The sequence below is a fragment of the Chroicocephalus ridibundus genome, chromosome 11 (assembly GCF_963924245.1).
Source record: "Chroicocephalus ridibundus chromosome 11, bChrRid1.1, whole genome shotgun sequence".
NCBI classification, from domain to species: domain Eukaryota; kingdom Metazoa; phylum Chordata; class Aves; order Charadriiformes; family Laridae; genus Chroicocephalus; species Chroicocephalus ridibundus.
In genome coordinates this window covers 13,817,403-13,842,942 of record NC_086294.1, presented here as the reverse complement: position 1 = coordinate 13,842,942, position 25,540 = coordinate 13,817,403, and the positions used below count along the sequence as shown (strand labels likewise).

The window sequence follows — 25,540 nt, the reverse complement described above, 5'->3', positions numbered from 1 at the left end:
TAATTAAAAAAAAAAAAAAAGACAGCACGGTTGGGCTTCCCATGAGCAAGGCAGTGTCACACACCCCAAAGCGCACCATCACCTCAGCCTCAGGACCCTCTGCATCCCTTTTCCAGTGGTTTTTGCCCCATTTCTGTTACCGACAGTGAATCCTACGCCTGGCTGCGGTGTGTGCTCCCTGCCAGCAGGCAGAGCACCACGGCTGTGCACGCAGCCAGGGAAACACCAACATTTCCAGTTATTCCAAACGGGACTTCACATTTACCACTGGAATTCTAAAGTATTCACATGGCAGAGATAAGAGAAAGAAACATGCAAGGGAGGACAGAAGAAAGGGGTTCTGAGAAAGGAAGACGTGCTGGTTAGTTGTTAAGAGGGAACAGCCACGGCTGAGAGCCAGGGCTGCCCGAGATGGATGGCACACGTGGAACCTCCCGTGCCCAGGGTTTGGGGTGACCTGGGCTTTTGCAGCCACTCTCTGGGTAGCCAGGAGCGACACTGGGCTCTGAATCACCCACCAGCCTTTGTCAACAGGCCGTCACCACAGGGACAATGCTTATTTATTTCTTTTTTTTTTTTTTTGCATTACAAACGGCGCTATTGTGCGATTCAGTTTTGATCTCTTCCTGCTGGAAGTGATTCCGTAACTCCAGCGCAGTCAATGGAGTTTTAGTGACACGAACCAGTGTGGGAACAGCCTCACACTACTGGTGTATGCATAATGCAATTAAAATTTTACCCGTCCTGTGCAGCCGGGCAATCACATCCTTCCTACCCTTACATCAGCACCCGGGCACCCGCTTGGGAAGGAGAAATGCTTTGGAGATGCCTTTATCTCCCTGCCCACCACACATCCACCGCGGGGGAGGGAAGAGGTGAGTGATTCCTTTTATGTTAGGAAACTCGGCGAAACGTCTCATTACTATCCCTAGATTCAAGCACAAAATAAAGGGCTATTATAGCACTTTATAGCACTAAACCAAAATCATACATACAGCTTTTCAGTCTGTCTGAGAGAATTAACTATTTGCAGCGGGGAACTACGAACTGCAGCCGGCTGCCCCCCCGATGGCTCCGAGCCTGCAGACCCCCAGCTTCTCTCCTTGTGAGTTGTGGTGAGAGGAAGGCGATTCTGTGATTCTGGGAATATCCCCGTCAGCCGGCGCTCGCCGCAGCCCCGTGTCCTTGGCTACGGCCCCGGCAGCTCACGCGTTTCACTGAGGAAACGGAATTTACAGGATCTAAAACGTCTCAATCCAGAGAGGCAGATTTAGAGGGTTTTTCATTCAAGTGAAACAGCGTGAGGTTTTTGAGCCGTGTTTTCTCACATTCTCACATCACCCCAGACTCTGAGATTTGTAGTCGCTATCACGGAATGGTGTTGGTGTCAGAAAGTTTGCAGAAGGAAAAGCACCCGGCAAAGTTTGGTCCATTCGCCCTCACCTTCCCCTGCAGAAGGAAAACACGCTCACAGTGCCCCGAGCACGAGCTCCAGGTGACTTTGAGATGAGGCTTCAAATCATCCTCTGAGTATGTCACTGTGTGAGAGTCTCTGTTTACAAAGGGCAAGGGAGCATCAGAATTCCCAGGGACACACTGAACTGGCCGGTATTAGTCGGACAGCATCCCTGGAACCCATTTGCTAATTTAAACAAAAGCTATTGCAATGATTACCGTGTTTCTGGAAACACGTGCGCAGAGGCTGCTGTAACCCTGCAGGCAGAGGGCATTTGGGGGTTTTGTGCATTGCTTGCCGAGTACAATTCTTTTTTTCTTTTCCTTTTTCCCAAGCTTCAAGCAAGCACGCGGTGGGGCGGCAATCCTGGGAGAAGCCGCTGCCATTAAATGCGGCTCAGGTAGCACTGACTTTGTCTTGGCCGGGGCAGCAGCTCTTGGGAGACCACAGGCTACGAATTCCTAATCACTGCTGTAATTACGATGCCAAGCCAGCCTCTGCCATGCTCCTCCGCAAGTTTTGCTTGTGTGGGAAGAGAAGAAGAGTTGGATGAACCTTTGGTGCCCAGCCCGAGGCCCATCTGGGCTGTGGTGGGGCTCAGCCGAGGAGGGGGGACACCGTCCATTTCGCTGCAGATGGGACCCACACTTGCACAGGCAGAAACGCAAAAGATTTTATGAGAACAAGTGATCTAACCATATCTCCGACCACAAAACCTGAAGCCCTGCCTTCGTTGTGCTTCAGCCACAAAGGCAATGCCCAGTTTTGTGGCTGTCGTGAACCTGCAGATTTATTTTCTCATTTATCTTAATTAAAGAGGAGAAAATCTGTGAAGCTCAGGGCACATGGCCACCTTTCTATTTTCAGCTAGTTTGAGATTAGGTCAATTTTATTCTGTTTTAATAGTTTTCCATTATGGTGTTTATGGAAGTGGTAATGCCACACTTTATAGCAGGCACGAAGCCAGCTGAACAGTGTTAATCACAGAGAGGAAATGTCATTATGTACGTATTGATCATTACAGATCACTACTGAAAACCTTGCAGAAGAGCTGCACTGCCAGGAGATGGGAAGCCAGACAACCCGCGAGTCCTACAAACCACTTGAGAAAGAATAAAGGGGGTGACAACATCAAGGGGAAAACACAAGCACCAAAAGTATCTGAAACTATGCAAGAATCAATGTGCAGAAATCCAACAGCCCCAAAAGGAAGCAGAAGATGAGTGACACTTGGCTCAGGTACTTCCTGGCCTACACGTGTGATTGTGGTACAAACACGCCACCACAGCAGTGACCCAAAATATATACAATCATGGAATGGTTTCAGTTGGAAGGGACCTTAAAGCCCACCCAGTGCCACCCCCTGCCCTGGGCAGGGACACCTCCCACCACACCAGGCTGCTCCAAGCCCCGTCCAACCTGGCCTTGAACACCTCCAGGGATGGGGCAGCCACAGCTTCTCTGGGAACCTGGGCCAGGGGCTCACCACCCTCACAGCAAAGATTTTCTTCCTAATCTCTCATCTAAACCTAGATTACCTGGCCTGCATCCCTCTGCGAACAGCTCGGGCACCGGTGACCCTGTAGCACTGACCCACCCCGTACTTACCTCAATGTGTACTCAGGGACCCTCTGTTCTCTGCAAGGATCAATCAGCTGTGACTACCTGGGATTCAGCAATTATTTGGATTATTGGCCAAGCCAAGGCTAATGCTGTTTAAAACTTTCTTAAACTTTACCTGCTTTTGCTCCTCTAGCAGGACACGTTTCACTGTAGCCCTTTTCCCCATTTAATGTCTCTCACCTTCAGTCAGATCACACTGAACTGAACTCCCACGGCTTTCGGGTGATGTATCACTGCTTTGATTTTTTGGGACAGTATATTTTCATCAAAACCGTGTTTGTCATTTAAAAAAAAAAAATGCCCCCTACCCACCAAAACAAACTCTTGCATATGCTTAATTTTACCCCCTATGAGCAAAATAATCGACTCTCAAGTGCAACAACATATAAACCACAATTACTGTGTTTTACTTAGTTACACAAGTCTTTGCAGGGTCAAATCATACGTTTATATTTATTTTAAGAATCAATGCAAAGGCATTAGTCCTCATGGGGCACGGTTCCACTGTAACTCAGTGAGTCATAACAGGGAAGGTGCAGGGCAGGGGGGGAAGAAGGATCAGTTTAGAGATAAAATTGCTTTTTTGTTATTATTATGCTAGGACTCAGACAACATGAGAAGATGTGAGAGGTGATGGACTGAGAATAGGTATTTGCTCTTGGACATCTATTGGCATGGATGGCGAAGAAGGGAGGAAAGGCACAGAGCACCTGCGAGGCTGTGGCATCTCTCTGAGGAGCAGACACTGGAGAATCACCCAGTGAACAAGAAAGGTAATAAAAAGCAGGTTATAATTTTTGTGTGTTATTTTTACTGATGAAAAACGTCCTTCTCCCCTTCCTTTGGGAATCAGACACGTCCAATCCGTTAAACTGGCCCTTTGCCAACAAGACTATTAAGGAACGAGGTTTCAATGGTTCCATAAGCCTCTTTAGCTGGAATTGCTTTTGTGCCGGTGGAGCTGGCCAGGGGCTCGGTGCACCCCGAACTGGGTCTCTGGGGCACGGGATGCAGATGTGGGGCTGCAGCGAGGCCATCGGGGACGGTCCCCGTGCCACCGCCTCCCCCTTACCCCCGCAGCGCTGTCCCTCCCCGGCCAGCACGGCAGAGTTATCTGCCATGGAAAAAGGCTTTACAGCCAGGTCAAGCCTCTTTGATCTGCTGGAGAGGAATAAGGCAAATAAAGTCCACCGGGAGGAAGCCTGCAATGCTTTCGCGTGACCTCTGGCTACTGCATGGAGAAGACAGGGATGAATGAAAGGGGTTCAGCGTGTGGCTGCGGCTGTGGCATGGTTTGGCCCGGTGATGTAAGTGGCAGTATTACTTAGGAAAGGCAGGCAGAGAAATGCCTGGTGCAGAAAGACTGTCTTAGAGAGGAGCCTGCCAAAGGATTTGGTACCATTTTCTATACATATATATACACACACAGAATTATAAATCTGCATATGCAGATGTATATGCTTGTGTATGCATGTATGTAAAAAAAATAATAATAAAAAAATATATATATCAATCTCCCCCTGCTCTGGGTGACTGATGAGTAACACTTGCGCCACTAACTTTATTGCAGAGACATCTCACGCTTCTGAAAAAACCACTGCCCACCAGGTATCTGGTGTGTGAACGGCATGGGCTCCTCCTCAGCACGACCACGGCACCACGCTCTGCTGCGGCTCCCGGGGACCCAGCTGGTGGCAGAGCCCAGCGTTGGGCACAGGGGTCCCGCTGACCCTCCAGCCTCCTCCAGCCTCCCCAACGCCAAAGCCAAGGCACAGACAAAGGATGGGGATCTCCAAGCAACCCGGAGGAGCGGCGCTGGCCTCCAGCTCCCAGCACTGCTGAGAAATGCATTTGCAAGGAGATGCATTTGCAAGACACAAGATCTTTGCAAGCGTCCACCAGAAAGGGAAAAATGCTAACAAGGAGCTCAGTGTCCTGAAAGTCCAATTTTACAGAAAGAGCACAGTAATCGCACATCAACAGAGGTATTTAAAGTATCTAAAATATCCACAGCATACCACTCCCTTGCCAAAAGAAATTATTCAATAAATAATTCAGTGGCTGTGCAGAGATCTTACTTTACACACTTGTAATGTTTCAGAGAGCAAAATCCACCACCCGGACGGCTGGAAATGCCCTGTCCCTCTGCGCTGGGTCCACCCGTTCAGCCGCTGATGCCAAATCCCCACAAAAAGCTGCATCCCCCGGTCCCACACCTCCTCGCCGCCCTCGGGCACTGCTCGCAGACGTGAATCAACCTAGAAATACCTTCCGCACCCCTGAGATCGGCGCAGCAGTGCTCAGCAGTACTCCAAAGCCACCGTGACTCACGCATACAGGAAAGTTGAGACTGGGATCCTGGTCCAAACCTGTCACTTGTCTGGATAACAAAGCATTAGGAAGCCCGTGCAAGCATTTTAAGTTTCCTACTAGAAGGGAAAAACTCAGCAAGCTCAGAGCTCTGTTGCCTCTGAAGTCTATCAATTGCCTATGGCACGGTGACAAAAAAAGCTCCTCAAACTGCTGAGATGTCCTTAAAACGTTACCCAGCGCCAGCATGTGATGAACCAGAGTCACAAGGTTTCATTGACCAGGCTAAAAACCTCAGCCTGTGGTGGCAGAGGATGAAGTTCAGATGACAAAACCCACCCGGGCTATTTCTGCACCCACTCTCGTGGGTGCCGCATCTCCCTCGTGCCAGCTGTGTGCTTGCCCAAAGCAGGCTCGGGCGATTCCCCCAGGCTAAATCATAACTCAGACAGAAGAAAATGCAAACCCCAAAGTTGTGTGGTTTCCTGGCTCTTTGGTCTTTTGCCTGCAGCTCTACTGGGGCCGCTCACACGGCGCTGACAAAACCAGCTCGGGGCCTGCAACGTTTCATCTGGGGAAACCACAGCCTGATCCTTCCCTGGCCACTTCCTCAGCCCCTGGGAGCAACCCAGGCAGGTGACTCCAGCAGGAGAGAATTTGCCCCTCAGCCTTATGGCAAAGTTTACAGGTGCCAGTGACTCCTCTGCACATTTGCTGGGGCTCATGTTTAACGGCCGTGTCCTGCGGGCATCATTGAAGTGGGGCATTGCACCACCGCGCTGCTCCTGCCAGGGCTGGGGCTCAGTTCGGGAAGCTGCTTCCAGAGCGTCTGCAAAGCTCCCCCACTTCCCAGAGATGCCCGTGATCATTTGTAAATCTCAGCTCTTGAGAAGAAGGGGCTTTGTTAGGTTTTTGACTTTTTTTTTTGGTGGATTTTTTTTTTTTTTAGTGACATTGATGGTCGATTGTCCCATATATGGTTCTTGAATGCCGTGCAACAGGCAGCAAACAAACAGCTTAAATAATTGCACAAAAATAGTTATCTGGGGCAGAGTACAAAGAGCGCGCTGAATGGAGAGGGAAGAGGCAGCTGCACCCACCCACGGCCAGTTCTGCAGAGGGGAAAGATGAAGGTGCTCTGAAAAGAGCTCCATGGCTTGTTGCCGGGCAAAGTTTTGACATTCACCTTCAAACGTCAATTGGATTTAAACGAACCTTAATACTGTCTGTAGAGGCCACAGTCCAGCTAAGGAACCCTTTTCACAGGGGTGTCAGTGCTGGTCAATGCACCACCAGCCCGACGTGGTGGGGGAAGGAAGGGGGTGTCCAACCGCAGCGACCGGCGGGCTGGGGCAGTTCAGCTACAGACCTTGCTAATTCCCATGTCATCGTTCCAGTTTCTCCTTTTCCTTTCTTTCTTTTATGGAAAGCACCACCTTTCGTTGCTCAGCAGAGGATGCGATTTGCAATGGCGCCTCGGCCTCGACTGCACCTGCACTCCCAGCCCCAGCCCAGAGCCCTCGGCCAGCAGCAGGATGCAGCCCAGCCCACGCAGGCTGCAATGCCCCACTATGTGGCTGGCGCTTGGACTTGATGATCTGAATTGTCCCTTCCAACCTAGACAATTCTACGGTCCCAGGCCATGGCTGGATGGCAGAGCGAGTCCTGCCAGTGCAAGCGGCCGTTCCTGCTCCCACCCGGCCTTTCCCAGGCGCCAGCACAAACCTTTGCGCAGCAGCGCAGGGGGACCGATCCAGCTGCAAACATTTTTGGGTTTGTTGCTGCTGTTTCTTTTGGTGGCAGCACCAACTTAAAGTGGTTTCTGAATACTGCTCTGAGCATCCTGTGTGGCCGTTTAGTTTTATTCAGGCAAGTCTGGCAGCCCTGGGAATCATAAAATCGTCTCAGTTGGAAGGGACCTTTCAGATCATCGAGTCCAACCATCAATGTGACGCTGACAAAAACCATCACTAACCCATGTCCCTCAGCACCACGTCTGCCCAACTTCTAAATACCTCCAGGGATGGTGCCTCAACCACTTCCCTGGGCAGCCTGTTTTAATGCTTAATAACTCTTTCAGTGTAAAAATTGTTCCTAATATCCATCCTAAACCTCCCCTGGTGCAACTTGTGGCCGTTTCCTCTTGTCCTGTTGCGTGTTCCTTGGGAGAAGAGACGGACCCCCCCTCGCTACACCCTCCTTTCAGGAGTGCATCACCCAAACCGAAACAAGCTTGTAATAGAAGACCTTCCATAACGCTTAAGAGACAACGGAATGGCAAGCTCAGAGCTAGTCCTGCAGATGACAGGAAAGAACAGGAACATTTTATACACCACTTCCCAGCCATGCGCTCACCTGCATTGTTTCACTGACAGCTCAGACTGGACTGAAACTCTTACTTGATCAAATTTCAATTTCATGTTGCCTTCTGTAATATCAACAGTTATGCACAAACCTTTTGCAGCAGGGCTGGGTGGGCCAACCTGCAGCTGGCATTGCCTCCAGCCATGAAGATCCTGGAAATCAGGCCCCTCGCTGTCTGCAGGATTCTGCCCATGCGGCATGGCACCGCAGACGCTGCGGAAGACATAGACCGAGACCTGCTAGCTTACGCCATGTAACACCTAAGCACTGTCTTTATTACAAGGAGCAATTCTCTTTCAGCCACTATTACAGCTTGAAGAGCTCCAAAACTTACTGGTCTGCGGTAAAAGCAGAGCCAGATGAACAACAAGCAGGCCAAAATGCCCTCTGCCAGTTGTGTGTCAAACGTGTGCCCGTGAAGGCGGCCTTATGACAGTCACTCTGGAATCTGACACTAAAAATTGACATTGAAAATGGGAGCTTAGAAAAAGTAACAGTCATGTCATGATCTAACTATAATAAATACGGTTGTGTCCCTCACAGTAAGCTGTCTATAATTAGATCAGCTTAATTACCAATCAAGTGCCCTGCAAGTTGTAGTGCTTTTCTGAAGGACCCTGTCCACGCAGATGGGAGGAATGAGGGGACCCAATGGGTGTAAGTACATCTGGAGAGAGCAGGGTTTTATCCAGACCCTCTGCACATACGTGACTGCCTGAATTGGGCCTGGGCTTTATCCCAAAGCAGACTAGCAGCCAAAGAAGGCTTTGAAAGTCACTCAAGGCTCATTTGACAACCTTGGAGTGCAACGAGGGGCGAAAAAATAAGGGTTAAGAAAGAGGCAGGTCGTATGCCAAAAGACCCGAAGGGAAGTAACTCCTTCCTCCTGCTGCAGGTGGACCAAAGGCACTGGGACAGGACAAGACAGGGCAGGAGATGGGATGCGACAGGCGGTGGGATGGGATGAGATGGAACAGGACAGGCGGTGGGATGGGACAGTCGGCAGAATCGCGGTGCACAGGCCTGCCAGCTCCCGCTGTGCCCTCTGCCTGCCTGGGCCCCGCGCCAGCAGCCTACAGCCATCACCGAAAGACGGTGCCCGCAAGCAGCCAGAAATTCTCAAAATAATCTCTGCATATTTCCTATGCACAAGAATATCACTGTGCTTTTAAAGGCACATAACTTTGAGTTTCTTTCTTGCACGTGAAGCCAGTAAAAACAGACAGATTACTGCAGAAACAGTCACCACGTTAGGAACCTCTCTCACTGCGCTGCAAAACAGCAAATAACCATGTTTGGTTTCTGCAGGTTTCCCGAGGAGGCCCCGCTGCTGCACACAGCAACCCGGGCAGCTGTCCTGAGCAGCCATGGCCAGCCCACCATGCTCTAAACCACCAGGAACAAGCAGGGACCCTCCACCCTCCAGGACATGAAACCCCTGAAAGCATCCTTTTCACGTATCCAACCCAACCTGTCCCCATCACACCAAAGGATGGGACACACACCAACGCAATGCAGCAAGGAAGAAACCACACTGGACGTCCAGAGCGGGTATTTTATGCCTACAGATGAGGTTTCCATGCTCTGTGCCTTACCCCAGGGTACACCCCACCAGCATTTGCACCCCACACACCAGCAAGCTCTTCCCATGTGGATGGAGCACGTGGTTATGTGCTCAAAGGAGGTATGAGTCCACCACATTTGGTCGGGAACCAGACCACATAGTGTGTTTAACACTTGTAACCTGCCGCCGCTGTGTAGCTTTGGCAAAGGCACATGTAAGCCACCAACATCTGGAGATCCCACCACCAGCTACCTCCATCCCAGAAGAGCCGACCTTGAAATCCAGGCGGTTTTAACACACTATGGAAAAAGCCTAGAAACCTGCAGGGTGTCAACCACAATTAAACAAGTTCACTAGCCTCTGCAGAGCTCCTGCTCTGGGAAACAGGCCCTAATGGTTGGGACCGGGAGTTCTGGGGAATGAAACCCAAACCAGCAGAACCCACCCCCCCCACCACCCGCCCCGGGGCAGACCCAGAAACCAGCCTCCATCTCTGCATCCCAGTGACCTTGTTCCCGGTGCGGGGCCGGGGTGCAGGCGGAGCTGCCGTCCCCGGTGAGCCCATGGAGTTACTGGGGGGGTCCCCGAGCCCCGGGAGGGGGTTGGTCCCCGAGCCCCGGGGCTGGAAGCAGCAGCCCCCACGGGCCCGGCCGCCTGCAGCGCTCTGATCTCCAGCCAGAGCCGGGCTGGAGCTTTGCCCCCCCCGCCCCCGGCTGTTAGAAACATCTGAAACAACAGGAAACTGCAAAAGCCACAAACTCTTTCTGGTGCTGGTGTTACATGCCCGGGCTCTCCCCGCACCGCAACCCCCAGGAACGCAGCCGAGACCACCCATCTCCGCAGCGGCGGCGCCCGCGGGGTCCCCACCTGCACAGAGGGGTCTCCCGCACCCCTTTTTTTAGGGGGGGGGGGTTGGGGGTGGTGTTCTCCTCGGCATCCCGGAGCCCGACCCCGCAGAGCCCGGGGCTGGGCGAAGCCCTGCGGGGTCCCGCCAGGAGCCATCCGGGCTCCTCACCCGGATTTCAAAACTTTAAAGAAAAAAATAAAAATCAGCCAGGGCCTTACCAGCTGCCGGGAAAAGCTCCTGTCCCCGGGCAGGCATCAGCTCATGGCTGGGGCTCCCGCCGCCGGGGCTGCCGCTCATGTACTTGCCGACGAACTGCTGACTAGGGGCCGGCCCACCCCCTTCCCATCTGCAAACTGGTGAAAGAAGTTAAGCTTGGCTAATATCAGCTTAGGCGGCATTAGCGCGGCTGCAGCCCTGCCCCGCTGTAACCCTTGAGGCACTGGAGGCGCCGCATCCCGCCCGTGGGAGCCTGGTTCCAGCTTCCCGCAGATGGGCAGAACCCCCCCCCCCCCCCGAGCCCTTCCCCTGCTGAGCATTGCATGGGTTTGACACCTCTGTTTGTCGCACTGGGAGCTTTCCGGCTCTTCGCAGGCTCCAGGCGAGGCTTTTGGATGTAAAGCTGCAAAGCCTTCCTGCAAATGCTCAGTTTAAAATGAAAGACATCATCGTTTTATTTTTTTTTTTTTTTTCCTTTGGGAAAAGCTTCTGACGCTGAGAAAGCCTGCATTGCCAGTCCTAATCTGCTAAATTAGGAACTTCACAGCTCGAGTAGAATAAATGTAAATCATCTAAATCAATACAATAGGAAAAGAATAACTATTGCCAACATCCTGACATTGTTACACATACCAAAAAAAAACCCCAAACCAACAACAAAAAAAACCCACCAAACAAACTGGCATTTGAGCCAAAACCAGTTTGTGTTAATTTACGCTGATAAAACAAAAACTTTGCAATTCATTTGTGGTGGTAAAATGACTAATATTTAAGATTTGAGAGGTCTGGCTAAGACGTTCATCCTAACTAAAAGAACATTCCTTTCAACTGAAAGCTACCAGTCTCTAATTGCCCCCAACTCCCCACTTCCGAGCTAAGATAACACCCCTCCCGGGGGTGGGCCACCCCTCCGGGCCCCCCAGGAGCCTCTCTCCATATTGCCACCTTCTTCACTGTTATTTGTGTTATTCCTTCTTAGAATTGTGGCAGTTAGCAAGGCACTTGAGGAGTCCAGCCCCCCCAGGGAGGGATACTTGGCTTTGTTAACATTGACATTATTGTTTTCCTCACCTTCTTTTTTTCTCAAACAATATATAGGGTCTGGTAATCGCTTAGCAGAAAAAACGGGAGCAGAGGGGGCGCTGCCGTCCAACCCTCCTCCCACTGTTATCATAAAGTTTCTGTCTGACATGTCCTAAATTGTACTTGCAATATTACGCACTTGGAGTCCCCGCATTCTCTGACACTTTATACTGCCTCTATGGAGAATATTCGAACAACATTCAACACTCGTGAATGAAGAGGGACAGATATTTAATGAGATTTCAGGCAAGCTTGTCAAACATCGCTCATTTGGCTCAGATGTGGGTATTCTGCAATCAGGCTTAATTCATAAATTTGCCTGGGTAGGGCAGGGAGTACTAGCCTAAATGCTCTGCAGGTGTAAATCAGCATCACAGTGCTGGTGTAATGGGACCTCAGCAATATTCACCAGCTCAGATTCTTGCCCCTTTGTTCTTCAGGAGCCATAGTTTGACAGAAAGTTTGTATTTAGGAAAATATTTGAGGTGTGTGAGCAGCCGCGGGCTGGCTGGGCGCTTGGGTGCCTGTAGCCCACAGATGCACCACAGCAGTGTTCATGAGGGAGTTCTCCAAAGGGGATGTGGGAATACTGATTTAAGATAATATTGGATTAAAACCAAGTTACTGTGCTGCATTTATTTGTAAGAGCTCTTCTTTCAAGCTCCCGTTGGTAAGGGATGCTCTTGCCTACCTCCCTGGGGCCCACAGTGGGCAATATACCCTCAGCGTAGGTGGGGGGCTTCAGTAACACACATATTTCAGGACAACTTCAGCCTCTTCCACCTCCCCAGTAAATACTCTGAGCAGTAGTTGCTGGAACAACCATAGGAGAAACGTGAGACAGAACAAAGGGAGAAAAACGGATTTAGGTTTCCTACCTTAAGGGGAGATGGACATAAGCACACTGAGTAGTACACAGAATAAAAGCTTCCCCAGAGCCCCAGTATTTTCTGGCAGGTGATTTGGATTTGCAGAGCAGAGTAATGGGGAGAGGTTTTTATGGGACGGCAGCCTCCTTTTTTGGACGGGCAGCTGAAGGAAAACAGGGGGTTTGCTCCCAAGGGCCTTTGGCGCTGCGACTCAGAGGACAGTTCAAGTCTGTGTTAAGATCCTGCTGCAGATGTATGAGCTGTGCTCTGCAGAGGCTGAGGGCCCGGCCAAGGCAAGAGGAGCCACAAAGCCCTTTGTGCTTCAAACCAGGACTCAGGTGACTTCTGCTTCTGCAGAAAGCTGCCCAAAACTCACCCTCACCTTCGTGAGTTACGTAGCAGGGATGTTTATGCTCTACAAGTACAAAGGAAATAAGAGTTCACCTTTTGTGCTGATTACTGCTCAGTCTAAAGCCTGGTGAGATCCAACTATCAGTAAAATCAATGGAAAGACTTCAAAAGGACTTTTATGGGATTTGGCTGAGACCCCACCTGTCCAGGAAAAGAAACAAGTTGTATCAGTAAGTCACAGTGCTTTTAATGTTCACAGTCGAACACAACTTGAGAGATGAGAGTAACCTATTGAATTTCTCTATGCTTTATCAAAATTATTGAGAAACACAGATTAAGGTTGAATTTTAAACAGAGTGATGCTTATAGCCGGGAGGATGCAGAGCCACCAGAGCAGCTGACCGAGGCTGTGCCACCAGGAAACCACACTGGGCTCAGAACCGCCCATGAGCTCCTGGCCTTTCATGGCTCCGTGGCCTGGAGTCCCACACGGCGCTTCAGAATTCTGAGGATAACTCAATAAAAACCGCTGCTTTGTCTTTCAAGACTTTCCCATAACCCAGGTCAATAGCTTCAGTTACAGAACAGAAACCTGCCAACATGGTCCTTAAGGCCCATCCATGGAAAATCCTGCGGCAATTAAAAATAGAAACCAGCCACTAATTAAAATAATGTAAAAGGTCTCTCTTTTTAGCAGTCTCTTTTTTCTTTCTTTGTTTTTTTTGGTTGGGTACTATGCTTGTGTTGATTATGCAGTATATAATTTTGACCACTTACAAAGAGCAGCAGGAAGGAAGCATATTGTATGAATAGAGGATTAATTCAATAATTAGGAACACTAATATGAGGCTAGCAGACAAGCGTTTCTTCCTCCTGCCTCCTGTCCCTCTGGCTCTCCATTTCCTTACACCGCAGGGAAGCCAATGGATGTCAGGGGGATAAAAATAAACCCACGATGGTAATGATTTTCTTGCTTATGCATCTCTTCCCAGCTGTCATCCTCAAAACAGTTTACAGGCATCCAGAAGCACCGATTCCATTTTGCAGCTGAGTGCGGTGGGTGCAGGATGCGGTGAGGTGCAGGGGCCGCATCCTGCCCTGGTCCAAGGGGCTGCCTTCAGCATCCTGGCACCCACCACCCTGAAATCCCAACCACAGCAGCCACCCAGCTCCGGTACCCCCGGGTTGGCATCATCCCGCGGAAGGTTTTTGAGAAATCCGTGGTCGGGCTGTGATTTGAGATGTCCTTAAATATTGGAAGTTAAATACTTCACCAAAACATTCTTCTGACAGTAATAACACGTGGTTACATTGTTTGAATGTTTTTAACCACTTGGTTTATGTTTCAGGATCTTTGTTTTTGCCTTAGTTTGTGTTTGTTTGTTTTGGGTTTTGTTTGTTTTGGGTTTTCTCATTATTTTGTTAACTTAATCAGCAATTAGGCTATTTATATTTTTGTTTCTAGTCAGTTCCACTCTCCGATTTCACACCCTGCAGTACGTTTCTGTGCCTGGCACTACTGTAACTTGCTTTTGCTCTCATATTTTCACAGATATTTTCAAGTCTCCATTAAGACATTTCTGTCCATGCTAAATTTTACAAACTCTCCCCAAATCTCTACGGCTGCACAAAAGCAAATGTTCAGTTCAGAGGTGTACGGCACCTTTCCTCTGCCTCCCTGCTGTCAGGCTTTTCCCCATCTCCAGCTCCCTTCCCTGCTGGAAAAGCAGCCCTTAAGTCCCCTTTTCTGTATATTTTAAGACGTCCCTCTAAGATACTGGAGGTTTCAAAGAGTTAAGGTGGGGGGAGGCCCTCAGACAGCCCATTCTTCAGTCTCAATGACCCAGAGCTTTTGCCTTTTCAAATGTGTTTAACCAAATAAAGTGAATAGAGGATATGCAAATGCCTTTTCCGAAAGGAAGCGCAGCGCTGAATCGCTGTTGGCAGGTCAGAGCATCACACCACCCCCGGCAGCCTCTCAGCGCCGGGGATTTGCCTGCCCGGGGAGAGCCGGCTGCTCCCGGCCGCCACAAAAAAACCTCTTTTCAGGCAGAATAAAACCCGGGCTCGGGCATTGCGCAGGGGCGGAGGGAGGAGGTCACTGGGGATCGCTCCCCCGGCGTCCCCAAAACACGCGTGGGCTGAGCCGGGGGGGGGGGACAACCACAGTCAACCGGGCGCTGCGGGAACCATCCCCTGCTCAAAGGTTCGGCGGACACCGGGGCGCGGGGACCCCTCGGGTGACCCTGTGCAAGTTGCCCACAGGCTGCTCCCAGCTGGGCTGCTGGACGGAGTCATTTCAACCTTTTTTTTTTTTTTTTTTTTGGAAGAAAAAATAATTCTGAATTAGGTCATCTGGAGTTACGGGGAATGGTTCTACCTAAAACTGAACTGTATCGAAGTAAAATACATTTAACATTTCAAGAGGGATCATAATATTTTATATTTTTAATTTATATTTTTATTATTTTATAATTTTATTATTTATTTTATATTTTATTATTTTTATATTCTATGTATAAGGAAGAAATTGTTTGCTGTGAGGGGGGTGAGCCCCTGGCCCAGGTTGCCCAGAGAAGCTGTGGCTGCCCCATCCCTGGAGGGGTTCAAGGCCAGGTTGGACGGGGCTTGGAGCAACCTGGGCTGGTGGGAGGTGTCGCTGCCCAGGGCAGGGGGTGGCACTGGATGATCTTTAAGGTCTCTTCCAACTCTAACCATTCAATGATATATTTGTCTTTTTTTCTCCACCACTGGAAAGAATCTTGAAACAAGCTCTAAATAATGTTCTTTCCACTTTCTATACCCAAGTACTGGTCTCAGCAGAAAAGATACTTAAATCCATGTCATTCACATCTTTTGTAACTTCGGTGCAAGTTTGGCTTAGATCACTTCCAATTCATTTAAATCAACAGCAGAATGATTTATTCTCTTTCTAGGTACTTTTTCAAAGACAAAAATAACCCCCATAAATTAAAACAGTTTAGCAATTTCAGTGCTGGGTCCTGTGCTGACCAGCTCACACTTGTCCTTGGAGGAAAAAAATGAAGTTAATCCCAGTTCAGCAAACACCTCGGTGCTTTCCCCGTCTGCAGCTCTCAACTGGTGCCATCTAGCAGCGACTGCGGACACCCCGGCCAGTGTCTGCCCAAGCAGCATACACAGAAGCTGCTCCTCTGCTATAGTCCCAGACCATAGTGGGAATTTGCTAATTTTTTTTAACTTGCCAAACCAGGGAGGTTTTTAGGACTACAAGAGATGTCCCAAGTCTCGTTCCCCTCTCAATCACAGCGATGTCCATATTGCTCGTTGAACTGATTTTAGGGATTTGGTAGCCCTGGGAAAGGAGTACCTTGTTGCTCCGGAGGTGGAGGGGACGTGGCTCTGAGCCTCGCCACGTGGAGACACTTCTACATCCTTCCTGGAGGAGGCTGGTCCTGAGCCTCCATCTCTCCCCAGGCACCATCACCAGCCCATGGGGGTCAGCGCAGCCCAGGAGCTGCTCCAGCTTGTATATGGGGCAACTCAGCCTCAATTTCTCAATGGCTGGTGGGAGAAGGAAAGGTTATTTTATCCCTTTCTCTTCTCAGCCATGAACAAACGCAGAGGCTTGGCTTGCCTAGCCAGGGAAAGGAAGGCTGCAGCTTTCCATCCAACGACAGGTCAAGGGGCGGCCCAAAGGGAGCCATGGTGCTCTCTGCACCCAGCCATGCGCTGCCTGTGCTCTCCACAGCAGGAGAACCCATCCTTTCCAAAGGCAAAATCTGCCAGGCTGAGGAGGGGACACAGCCCCGGGAGCAGGCAGATGGGGGCAGAGAGCTGCCACGTGGGCAACTGTCTCAGGGAGGAGGTTGCGCTGTGGGAACCAACACTGGGGGAAAACAAATGGCTTGGCTGAGGCATCACGCTGGCATCCAAACAAGCAGGATCTAGATCAGTCATAAGCAAATCTGAGCTGAAACTTGGAAGATTGTGGAGCAAAAGTTTCTAGAACAACTTTCCAAAATGAAAGTTTGTTCACAGCAGGGAGGGTGACACTTCTGCATAAGGTGGCACCCCACGCCTGGTCCCTGCCACCTCAGCACTTGTGCTTCTGGACCTGAAGGTGCAACTCAGAAATGAAGGCTTTGTGGTAAGTGCCATCAGGTTGATAGCCTTGAAGGCAACCGTCCTTCATCTGAGGTCAAAGCACAACCCCAGGTGTCCAGATGGAGCATCCAGGTGTCCATTCCCAGGCTCGGGACTGGTGCTCTCCTCCTTCCTACCATCACCAAACCCCTCAGCAGTGAGAGTGATGAAGGCTGTCGGAGTTTGGCCGCTAGATGATGGCCTTATTCAGGTAACCACCTCTGCCACAGGCACCAGCACAGAAAAGACCCTTCTCTGGGGTTGGTATTTTTCTGAATCACCCAGCATCTCACTGCTCGTGCAGCATTCCCATCGGACAGGAATTGCTGCTCCCTGTGCCAAGTGACACCGTTGACCTCAGCGAGCAAAGCCACGTAACGAAACACGGGTATCTCTGAAACCCATTGGCCTCACCAAGGCCAACTCAGCCAACACTGATTTTGCAGAACTATTGTGCAGTAATGAAGTGGAAACTGTTCACTGTAGGTTACATGTGGTGTTTCTGAGATTGTATCTCTACCACAGCAGCCACATCGATGAGCGAATGGAAATGTGAGCTGCAGTCTTGCGACACCATAGCACACAGGTCTAAATATAAAGACTTTTCCTCCCTTAATTGGGAGTTTCCTAATGAGATGGTGATTTCCACTGAATGATACCTTTTTTTTTTTTTGACAAGTGACACTTTCTTCCTGTGGTGCAAAAGAAAATGTCTTGGACAAGGTGGTTGGATTTATCTTCTTTCCACATTTTTGAGAGTGGTGTACCACAGAGCACGGAAGACAGAAAAGCCCAGAAAGAAAAGAACTGAGAAGTTGTGTGGTGAACAGGGGAGCTTCTGGGACAGCAAGAGCAGTACCTGGGTTTTTTGGGAGAGTGACTGCAGGGTCCTGCCAAACCCTGCCGTGAACTCAGCCCGCGCTGGGCAGGGGCTGCGTTTTCAGCCATGCCTCTCCAAAGCATCTGCTACATGTTGTACCTCCATCACTGCTTGTAAAATCCCAAGCAGTGAGTAGAGTGTGAGACATGGCTCCAGTAGGGAGTGTGGGGACCAGCTCCAGGGCCCCATGGGGTGGAGTTACCCCTACAGTTTTGAAACTCTTCCTGGCTAAAAATCTCAGTGTCTTACCCTTTCTTGTTGTCAGCCACCAAGTTTTCCGTAGTGCGGTCTCCATCAGAATGGTATTTATAATTTTATCTATATACAGAGCATAAGGAAGAAGCAAAATCAGGCAAAGCCTTCCTCCTCTGGTCCCTCCCCTCCCTCGGTCTTGCCTGCCTCCCCACCGCCGCGGGTCACCTTGACGGCTCCGTGACAATGTTTATGTTGGAAGGAGGATTTGACACAGTAAATGACTTGTCATCAATAAGCGCTGATAGCACACTATGGCAATCAATCCCAGCCCAGCAAAACATTTACCCGTATCACGCTGTACGGTACCGATGCTAAGTTACTCGGCGTCTCTGAAAAAGGATTTGCAAAGGCTCTGAATCAGCACGTCTGGGAAGAAAAGTCCCTGGAGAGCCAGGTGTGGCTCTCAGCAAACTACAGGAGAGCGCAGAGAGAAGCATGAGGGCTCCCACTGGGGTTCCACAGATTTTACAGATATATTTCAAGCATGCTTATCCATATTTTAAAGCCACATGCTCTTGAGCACACCTTACCCCACTGCGTTTGACTGGTTTCCAGGGTAAGAGGCTATCTGGGTTCACGAGCTCTGTAAGCCCTCCTGGTCAGAGGGAGAGGAGGAGAGAGGCCAAAGTGGTTCAGACACCGGTACCTTCTCCAGAGGGGACATGGCCCGAGAGCTGCAGGAACAGAGCACTGCGGGTGGCCCTGCCGTGCTCCTGGCACCCACAGCCCTGCAGGGACAGATGGGACCCCAGTGCCAAGGACCTGCAGGGCTTTGGCTTCGCACCATAGCACAAGGGACAGAAATAGCAGTGATGGAAAACAACTCATTACTTGTATTGATCCATCAGCAAGGAGCACATGCAGAGCACTCAAAAATAAAAGAATTGTATTAATAGATGTTCTTCTCTCCTGTTCCTTTCTGATCAGAAAGAGGGTGATTAAGTCAATAATTTTGTTTGGCTCTGTATGAAGGAATAATCTAGCAAAGCCAATAAAAAAGCCACGGGAAAAGAGCTGCCCTTGATGCCTGTGCATCTATCAAGAGGTAATTGCCTGCGTCTCGTTCCCGACCATCGCCTCTTCGCCCTCGCCCAGGCTTGTCTCCAGTTACCTACAAGTTATTCAGGTGCTGGTTGCAACTCTGCAGTGGTAAGGAAGGAAGATGCTGGCGTTTCTCTCAAAGAGCTCTCAGAAATGTAATAACAAGGGAAGGTTTAAACACTGTGGTTCTCTGCAGTGTTCAGTGACGTCAAAACAATGACAATTATACTCTTACTGATGTAATGTTGTCTTTCTTTGTTCCTGGCCTGCTCCCAAGTCAGCTTTCGTTTTTCTGTGGGTATTCAGTTAATTCAGTTTACCATCTGTCTTCAAAGCTTTTCTCCTCTTTTCATTACTTGATTATATTTGTAAAATCCATAGTAGCGTGGACACAAGAATCAAATAAATGTCTAGATTAGTCCAGAGCAGCAGAGAAAAATTGCTATGTGCTGTCTTTCCCCGCAAGCAAGCAGGGAAATCCAAATACATTTACTCTTCCTTTTTGATGGTATGTAGCAACTGTACAAATGGAGCAGTAATAGAGGGACGGAGAATAAAAGCAACTAAATATACCTCATCAATAGCACAGGCTCTGCCTCTTGTGCAGCAGCCAGCACTCCATGGGCTGGGCTGAGCGGCCTTGGGCATCTGCTCCGTTTCATACACAAAGCACAGCAGGAAATATTTCTTATCCAGAGACCTGAATTTCAGGGCATCAGCAAGGACTCCTGTGTCACAGTGCAAGAGCCGGGCTCAGCAGTGGGACCGCAGAAGTCTATTGCAACACCAGATGAACCCCCTGCTCCTTTGCGAACGTGCACTGAGAAGTATTTGGAGATGCGCAGGTGGCAGCGAGGAGAAGGGACACTGTGATGGCAGAATTCCCTTCTTGTGCCTCCACACACCGGCACAGGCGCCCGCCGGGGCCTCCAGCTGCTGCCAGGATTGAGGAGAGCAAACCCTCCTCTTCCTCGCTGTAAGACAGGACTGACAGGGCGGGCGAGTGGCTCAGGGTTACAAGCACATTAAATGAGGGGGGAAGAGAAGAGCAGAAGAGTCTCTGGGATTGCCTTCTCTTACTCAAGCGGAGAGAAGCACAGGGTGAACCATAACCTCATACTGCTTCAACCAAACCAGCCCAACGTGTAAACCCCCAGGAGGATTTGGTCTTGGGTTTGTTTGTTTTATTTTACTATACCACTCTGTGCATCCATCAGACCGTCTGAGTCCGTGCATTAGGAAATAATTAACTTTGTCTTTCTCTGACTTCTACCATTATTTCATTGAGGTGAGCATTATAGACCTGTTCTCAACTAGTCAAAACCCTTGTAATGATGCCAGAAGATCATTTACAATAAACAAGAGTGCCGCACTGGGCTGTAATGGCCAAGGAGCCCCTTACTCAGCAAATCAGCAGAGCTGCTGTGACTGTCTGATGGGATGGGGCCACCAGAAGATCAAGACCATGCATGAGAGCAGCGACCACAGGCATGTGGATGAGCAAGTGCCACGCTGCCAAGTCAGGCAGAGCCCTCGTCTCTCCAGTGGGCTCCATCTTCCATGGTTTAGTGGTGGATTTGGCAGCATCAGGTTTATGGTTGGACTTGATGATCTTAAAGGTATTTTCCAACCTAAATAATTCTGATTCTATGACCTGTGTTATTGTACGTCTCGGCTGCTGCTGAGTGCCACTGCAAATGGCAACAACAGCACATCTGTCTTCCAAGGGCATCTATTCTGTAGATCAAAATGTTGGGCTAAAGTTATGTCCGCGCTAAAATAAAATGACCATGGCACTAAGGAAGGCCACGAGTCAGAGCCGCACCTGAACGGATACACTTCAGGATAGCTGGATGCACGAGGGAGATGCGTTTGGACACAGCAGAGTAAACACTGAGATGGGAGGCACAGGGATCGATACCGCGGGGCGGATGTGGAGGCCTGAGAGCAGGAGCTCGCACAGGAGACCCGCTCCCAGCAGGCCCAGTTCTCCTCCCACTGTCACAAACAAGCCTGGTGCATCCAGTAACGTAGCTCAGAGCAGTCCTTGGGGCCTCGGGGCCCAAAATACTGTAACAAACACTTGCCTGCAGCCTCTGAGCCAAGTCCTGCTTTCTGATTCATCCATGTAATTCCCTCTGGGCCATATTTGCACTGCATGAGTTTTGCCACAGTTGAAAAGCAGCTGATTCAAGCTGCTGATATAAGCAGCTGTAAGCCCACTGACTTTAATGGGAGCCACCAGGATATTTTCAGAGAGAAAATTCAGGCCAGAGGTATTATTTTCCTCTTTTTTTCAGTGTGAATCATCTTTTTTCATAGTCAAAAATAGATAGTAAATATGAACATAAATAATTATGATACATTTTCCATTCTTGGTGCTCCCACCCTCCCCAGTATTTACCTAATGATGCAAAGATGATGTCTTTAAAATCATTTTCCTCTTTTACTTCTTCCCCTTGGAAGTCTGCCTGCCTAGAGGAAAGCTGTTTGGTAGATAAAGGGCAAAACAGCACAGACATTGAACGTTACCTTTCCTTAGAAAAGACACTTCACACAGATTCAAAGGACTTGATTTTGAATCAGTGCAGCAGATCATTTAAAGCCAAACCTTTCAATGCCTTACAGAGAACCTCCTATTTCAGAGTCACGACAATTTTCTAGTCCAGGCACACTTTGAATCGTTACTACCTGCCCACACAACAATGGGATTCACGGTCACCCCCGTCCAATAGCTATAATGCACAAGCATACACAGACTAGTGCACTGCCCGGTTTCACGCACCCCCTACAGACAAAGTGCCCTTACCAATTTGCCAAAGATGGACCAGCTGAATGAACCAGCGAGATGATTTGAGAGAAATTATGTAATGCGTTGAGCCGAGCTTGCCGTATCGCGCTGCAATAACATCTCATTGTGCCGGCTTTCGCCTCGCACGCGTGCAGCAGAAGATCACATTTCCATTTTTGCTATGAAAGGCGTGCTCCCGCCTGCCTTTTCCCTTCAAAGCGCCCCAAATCCCCTTTACTCCGGAGCCGGGGAGGGGAAGGGGGAGCCAGACAGCAGAGAGCAGCGCCCGGAGATTGTTTCCGTGGGGGCCGGCCCGGCGTTTCCCTGCCGGGGGAAGGAGCCGGCACCGAGTGGGATGTGATGGGGGGGACAAATCCCAGCCGCCGAGGCGGTTTTTGGGGAGCACTCACCCAACAGCAGCCAGCCGGAGCCCGCGGAACCCAGGAGCGGGGCGAGCATCCCTGCGGCGCGGCCCGCTCCGTGCAGCCGCGCACTGCGGCGCGCTCCCGGCGCGCTCCCTGCGCACCCAGGCGCGCTCCCTGCGCACCCGGGCGGCCCGGCCCGCCGGGCACCGCACGCTCTCCCAGCATAGGGCGGTATTTTTAGCGTCCCTCCTCCTCTCCCCATCCTGCCGAGCCCTCCAGCTCCGTCTTAAAAGGGGCGATGGTGCTGGCTGGTGTGCGAGAGCATCCCTTCCCCCTCGGAACGGCCCCCAGCATCAGCGGCATGGGAGAGCGGGGGGCGGGGCAAGGGAAGAAACTTTACTCCATAATGGCTGTTATTATCACCTTTGGCCGATAAAATTGCCACCGGACAGCGACACGCGCAGAAATGGTCCCCAAAACCCAACCATCAGAGATGCTGAAACACGTACAGCTCCATCAGCAGCACCTGTGAGGCAGATCGGCATTGCTCCCAGATATTTTAACATCTTAAAATACAGTTAAAGGCTCCTCAAAAAAAGGAGACAAACTATGTGTGTGGTGCTAAATACAAGGCAGGGAATAGGAGATTTGTGTTCTTGGCGATTCCATCTTTCCCTGAAAAAGCTGGTTGTAGAAAATGAATCTCTGAGCTCCACAGTAGAAGGAGGGCTTTGCAGAAAAAGGCTTTAAAAGGGCTGCACCAGCGGTGAGCTCACGTCTTGCATCCCTCCAGCAATCACAGTGCTAATGGGGTAAACAGGACAGGAGTGGCAAGAGGTAGAAGACACACTGTGTGGTTTTTTCCTAGCCCTTTGAGTGACTAACATGGCAGATCTGCAAAGCAGGCAGAACTGCTTGCTCAAAGCTGTGATATGCAGCTGTTTAACTCTTCATAAGCATGGAGCAAGATACACCAAAAAAAATTCCTTGCCTGTACCAGGAATTAGCAGTAGTTCAGGTAGGATTGTATCAGCAATAATGTGGCCAGCAGGACCAGGGCAGTGACCGTCCCCCTGTACTGGGCACTGGGGAGGCCCCACCTCGAGTGCTGTGTCCAGGTTTGGGCCCCTCACAACAGGAAAGACCTTGAGGTGCTGGAGCGTGTCCAGAGAAAGGCAACGGAGCTGGCGAGGGGTCTGGGGCACCCTCAAGTCTTGTGAGGAGCGACTGAGGGAGCTGGGGGTGTTCAGCCTGGAGAAAAGGAGGCCGAGGGGAGACCTTCTCGCTCTCTACAACTCCCTGAAAGGAGGGGGTAGCCAGGGGGGGTCGGTCTCTTCTCCCAAGGAACAGGCAACAGGACAAGAGGAAACAGCCTCAAGGTGCACCAGGGGAGGTTTAGGATGGATATTAGGAAAGATTTTTACACTGAAAGGGTTATTAAGCATTGGAACAGGCTGTCCGGGGCAGTGGTGGAGTCACCATCCCTGGAGGTATTTAAAAAATGGGTAGACATGGTGCTGAGGGGGTTTGGTGGTAGTTTTGGCAGTCTTAGGTTAACAGTTGGACTCGATGTTAAAAGGTTTTTTCCCAACCTAAACAATTTTAAGATTACAGTTGTCCAGGACACACTTCTTTTGAAGATAAAGGCTTTTGGTTTTCTTAAAGGTGATAACGAAGTTGATGTAAATGAATTTCCATTTCATGGTACACATCATTTTTCACAATGTGGTTTCCTTCTGATTCACTATGAAAAGACTTCAAAAAATTTCCTGTATACAGAGGACCAGCAGCTGACTAAAACTGATGTCACTTGTGCTAGTGTCACTACTGCCCACTTCTGAAAGGTCTTAGAAAATTGCCACATCCATTTTGCTCAAGGGCTATTTGGCTTCCAAGATCCATGGTCTCAAAGCAGAAAACCACCATCAAGCATGCTAGCAAGTGAGCTGGGAACCAGGAACAACTTTATCCGGTTCCTCAGACTACGCTTCTCACAGTAAATACCTCTACAGCAATCATGAATTCAGCTATACTTGATGTCATAAAATCAAATAAAACAGCTATAAAATAGGACTTGGCAAAATCATATCTACTGCAATCTATTTTACTTAGGAGTAAAATAGATTATAGATTAAATACTGCACAATCTATTTTACTTAAGAGCTTTTGTCTAGCCTATTCCTACAGCCTTCTCTTTCTTGATAAGGAAGAACAGATTCTACCCCATTTTTACTTTCCTCCCTGCAGCAAATTTTGTGCTGGAAGGCTGTTAGCATGTCTCATCTTCTGCAGGCAACCCAAATCCTACAGCCCCTGTGCCTAAGCAAGCCCAGACTTCTCCCTGAACCACCAGTGTCATTTGCTGACCCCTGCTTCTGGGCTCCTGAAAACCTCTGTTAGCTAGAAATGACAATAATGAAGTTCATTGATAGAACAAATTAAGTTGTCCAAGTGATATGGAATCTCTTGGTCCTTCAGGAGATGGGCCTTTTTAAATAATACTTCCTTAGGGAAGCTGAGGGACCAGTAGAAACTGGTTGAAATGGACCAACTCCCAGAACTCCACTACATAGGCTTACGGCAGAGATTTACACAAACAGTTGCACAATGAGTCCTGAAAACACCTTTCTCCCATCTAACACAGGAGGAGTGAAGATCATTGACACAATAAATACCACCTAGACCTCCGTGCCCTTGCTTTGGGGACCCACAAGGTGTCTGCCTGTGCTCTGCAAAGAATAGCGTTCCTGACCTCATCATCTCCTGCAGCAGCTCCTCCAATATGTATGCAGATTAAAAAAAGATAAGTGACTTCCTCTGTTTCACCACAAACTTCCTGCCTCTCTGTGAAGTTCTCATGAACCTTTTTCCAATTCTTGACTTTAAAAATCTTTGGTAGATTTCTGCTTCTCTACACAATACAGCCCAAGACAAACTTGGCCCAACTGGTTATCAAAAGGCCCAACCACTCCATTTTCTGGAGTTGTTTACACCTCAACAGGCACCAGTTTAAGTGCTATCACCAAATTAAGTGCTCTCACTTAGTGTCTGTCATCTGGGATGATAGTAATGGAGATTTTGTCTTCAGAGGTGACAGACACTTGTCATGATGATGCTGAAATTTTCCACAGTGAGAAACCACCCAGAATCTTATGAGTCACAGACAGGCCCCAAATTGCTATTACAAATCGCCACAGAGCTCGCTCTCCTGCTGAGGGCTTACCCTCAACCATCAAGAAATTTAAGCCACAGCCACAGGCCAGCAGTGATCTTCCTAATAGTCAGAGAAGAGGACAATATCAGAAAAGACTGGCCAAGGAATCTGAGTTCATACCCCTCTCAAAACCATGTTAAGTTTTGCAGTTCACCCCAAAGCCTGTTGCTGCCAGAAGAACCCTCT

At 49.6% G+C, this 25,540-nt stretch overlaps 1 protein-coding gene across 5 annotated transcripts in view; it reads right to left on the bottom strand.

Moving 5' to 3' along the window:
* The window catches only part of ACSL6 (acyl-CoA synthetase long chain family member 6), a 60,336-nt gene extending 37,954 nt beyond the window's left edge, over window positions 1-22,382 (bottom strand). The window contains exon 1 of one of the 5 annotated variants that reach the window (XM_063348681.1): window positions 22,186-22,382. In XM_063348681.1, coding sequence (XP_063204751.1) covers window positions 22,186-22,234 — 49 coding nt within the window. In that variant the 5' untranslated portion in view covers window positions 22,235-22,382. Of the gene's footprint in view, window positions 1-10,382; window positions 10,537-21,793; window positions 22,069-22,185 lie in introns of those variants that run through there. The other 4 variants (XM_063348683.1, XM_063348682.1, XM_063348685.1 and 1 more) reach the window with 4 other exon arrangements.
* Window positions 22,383-25,540: the final 3,158 nt, after the last annotated feature.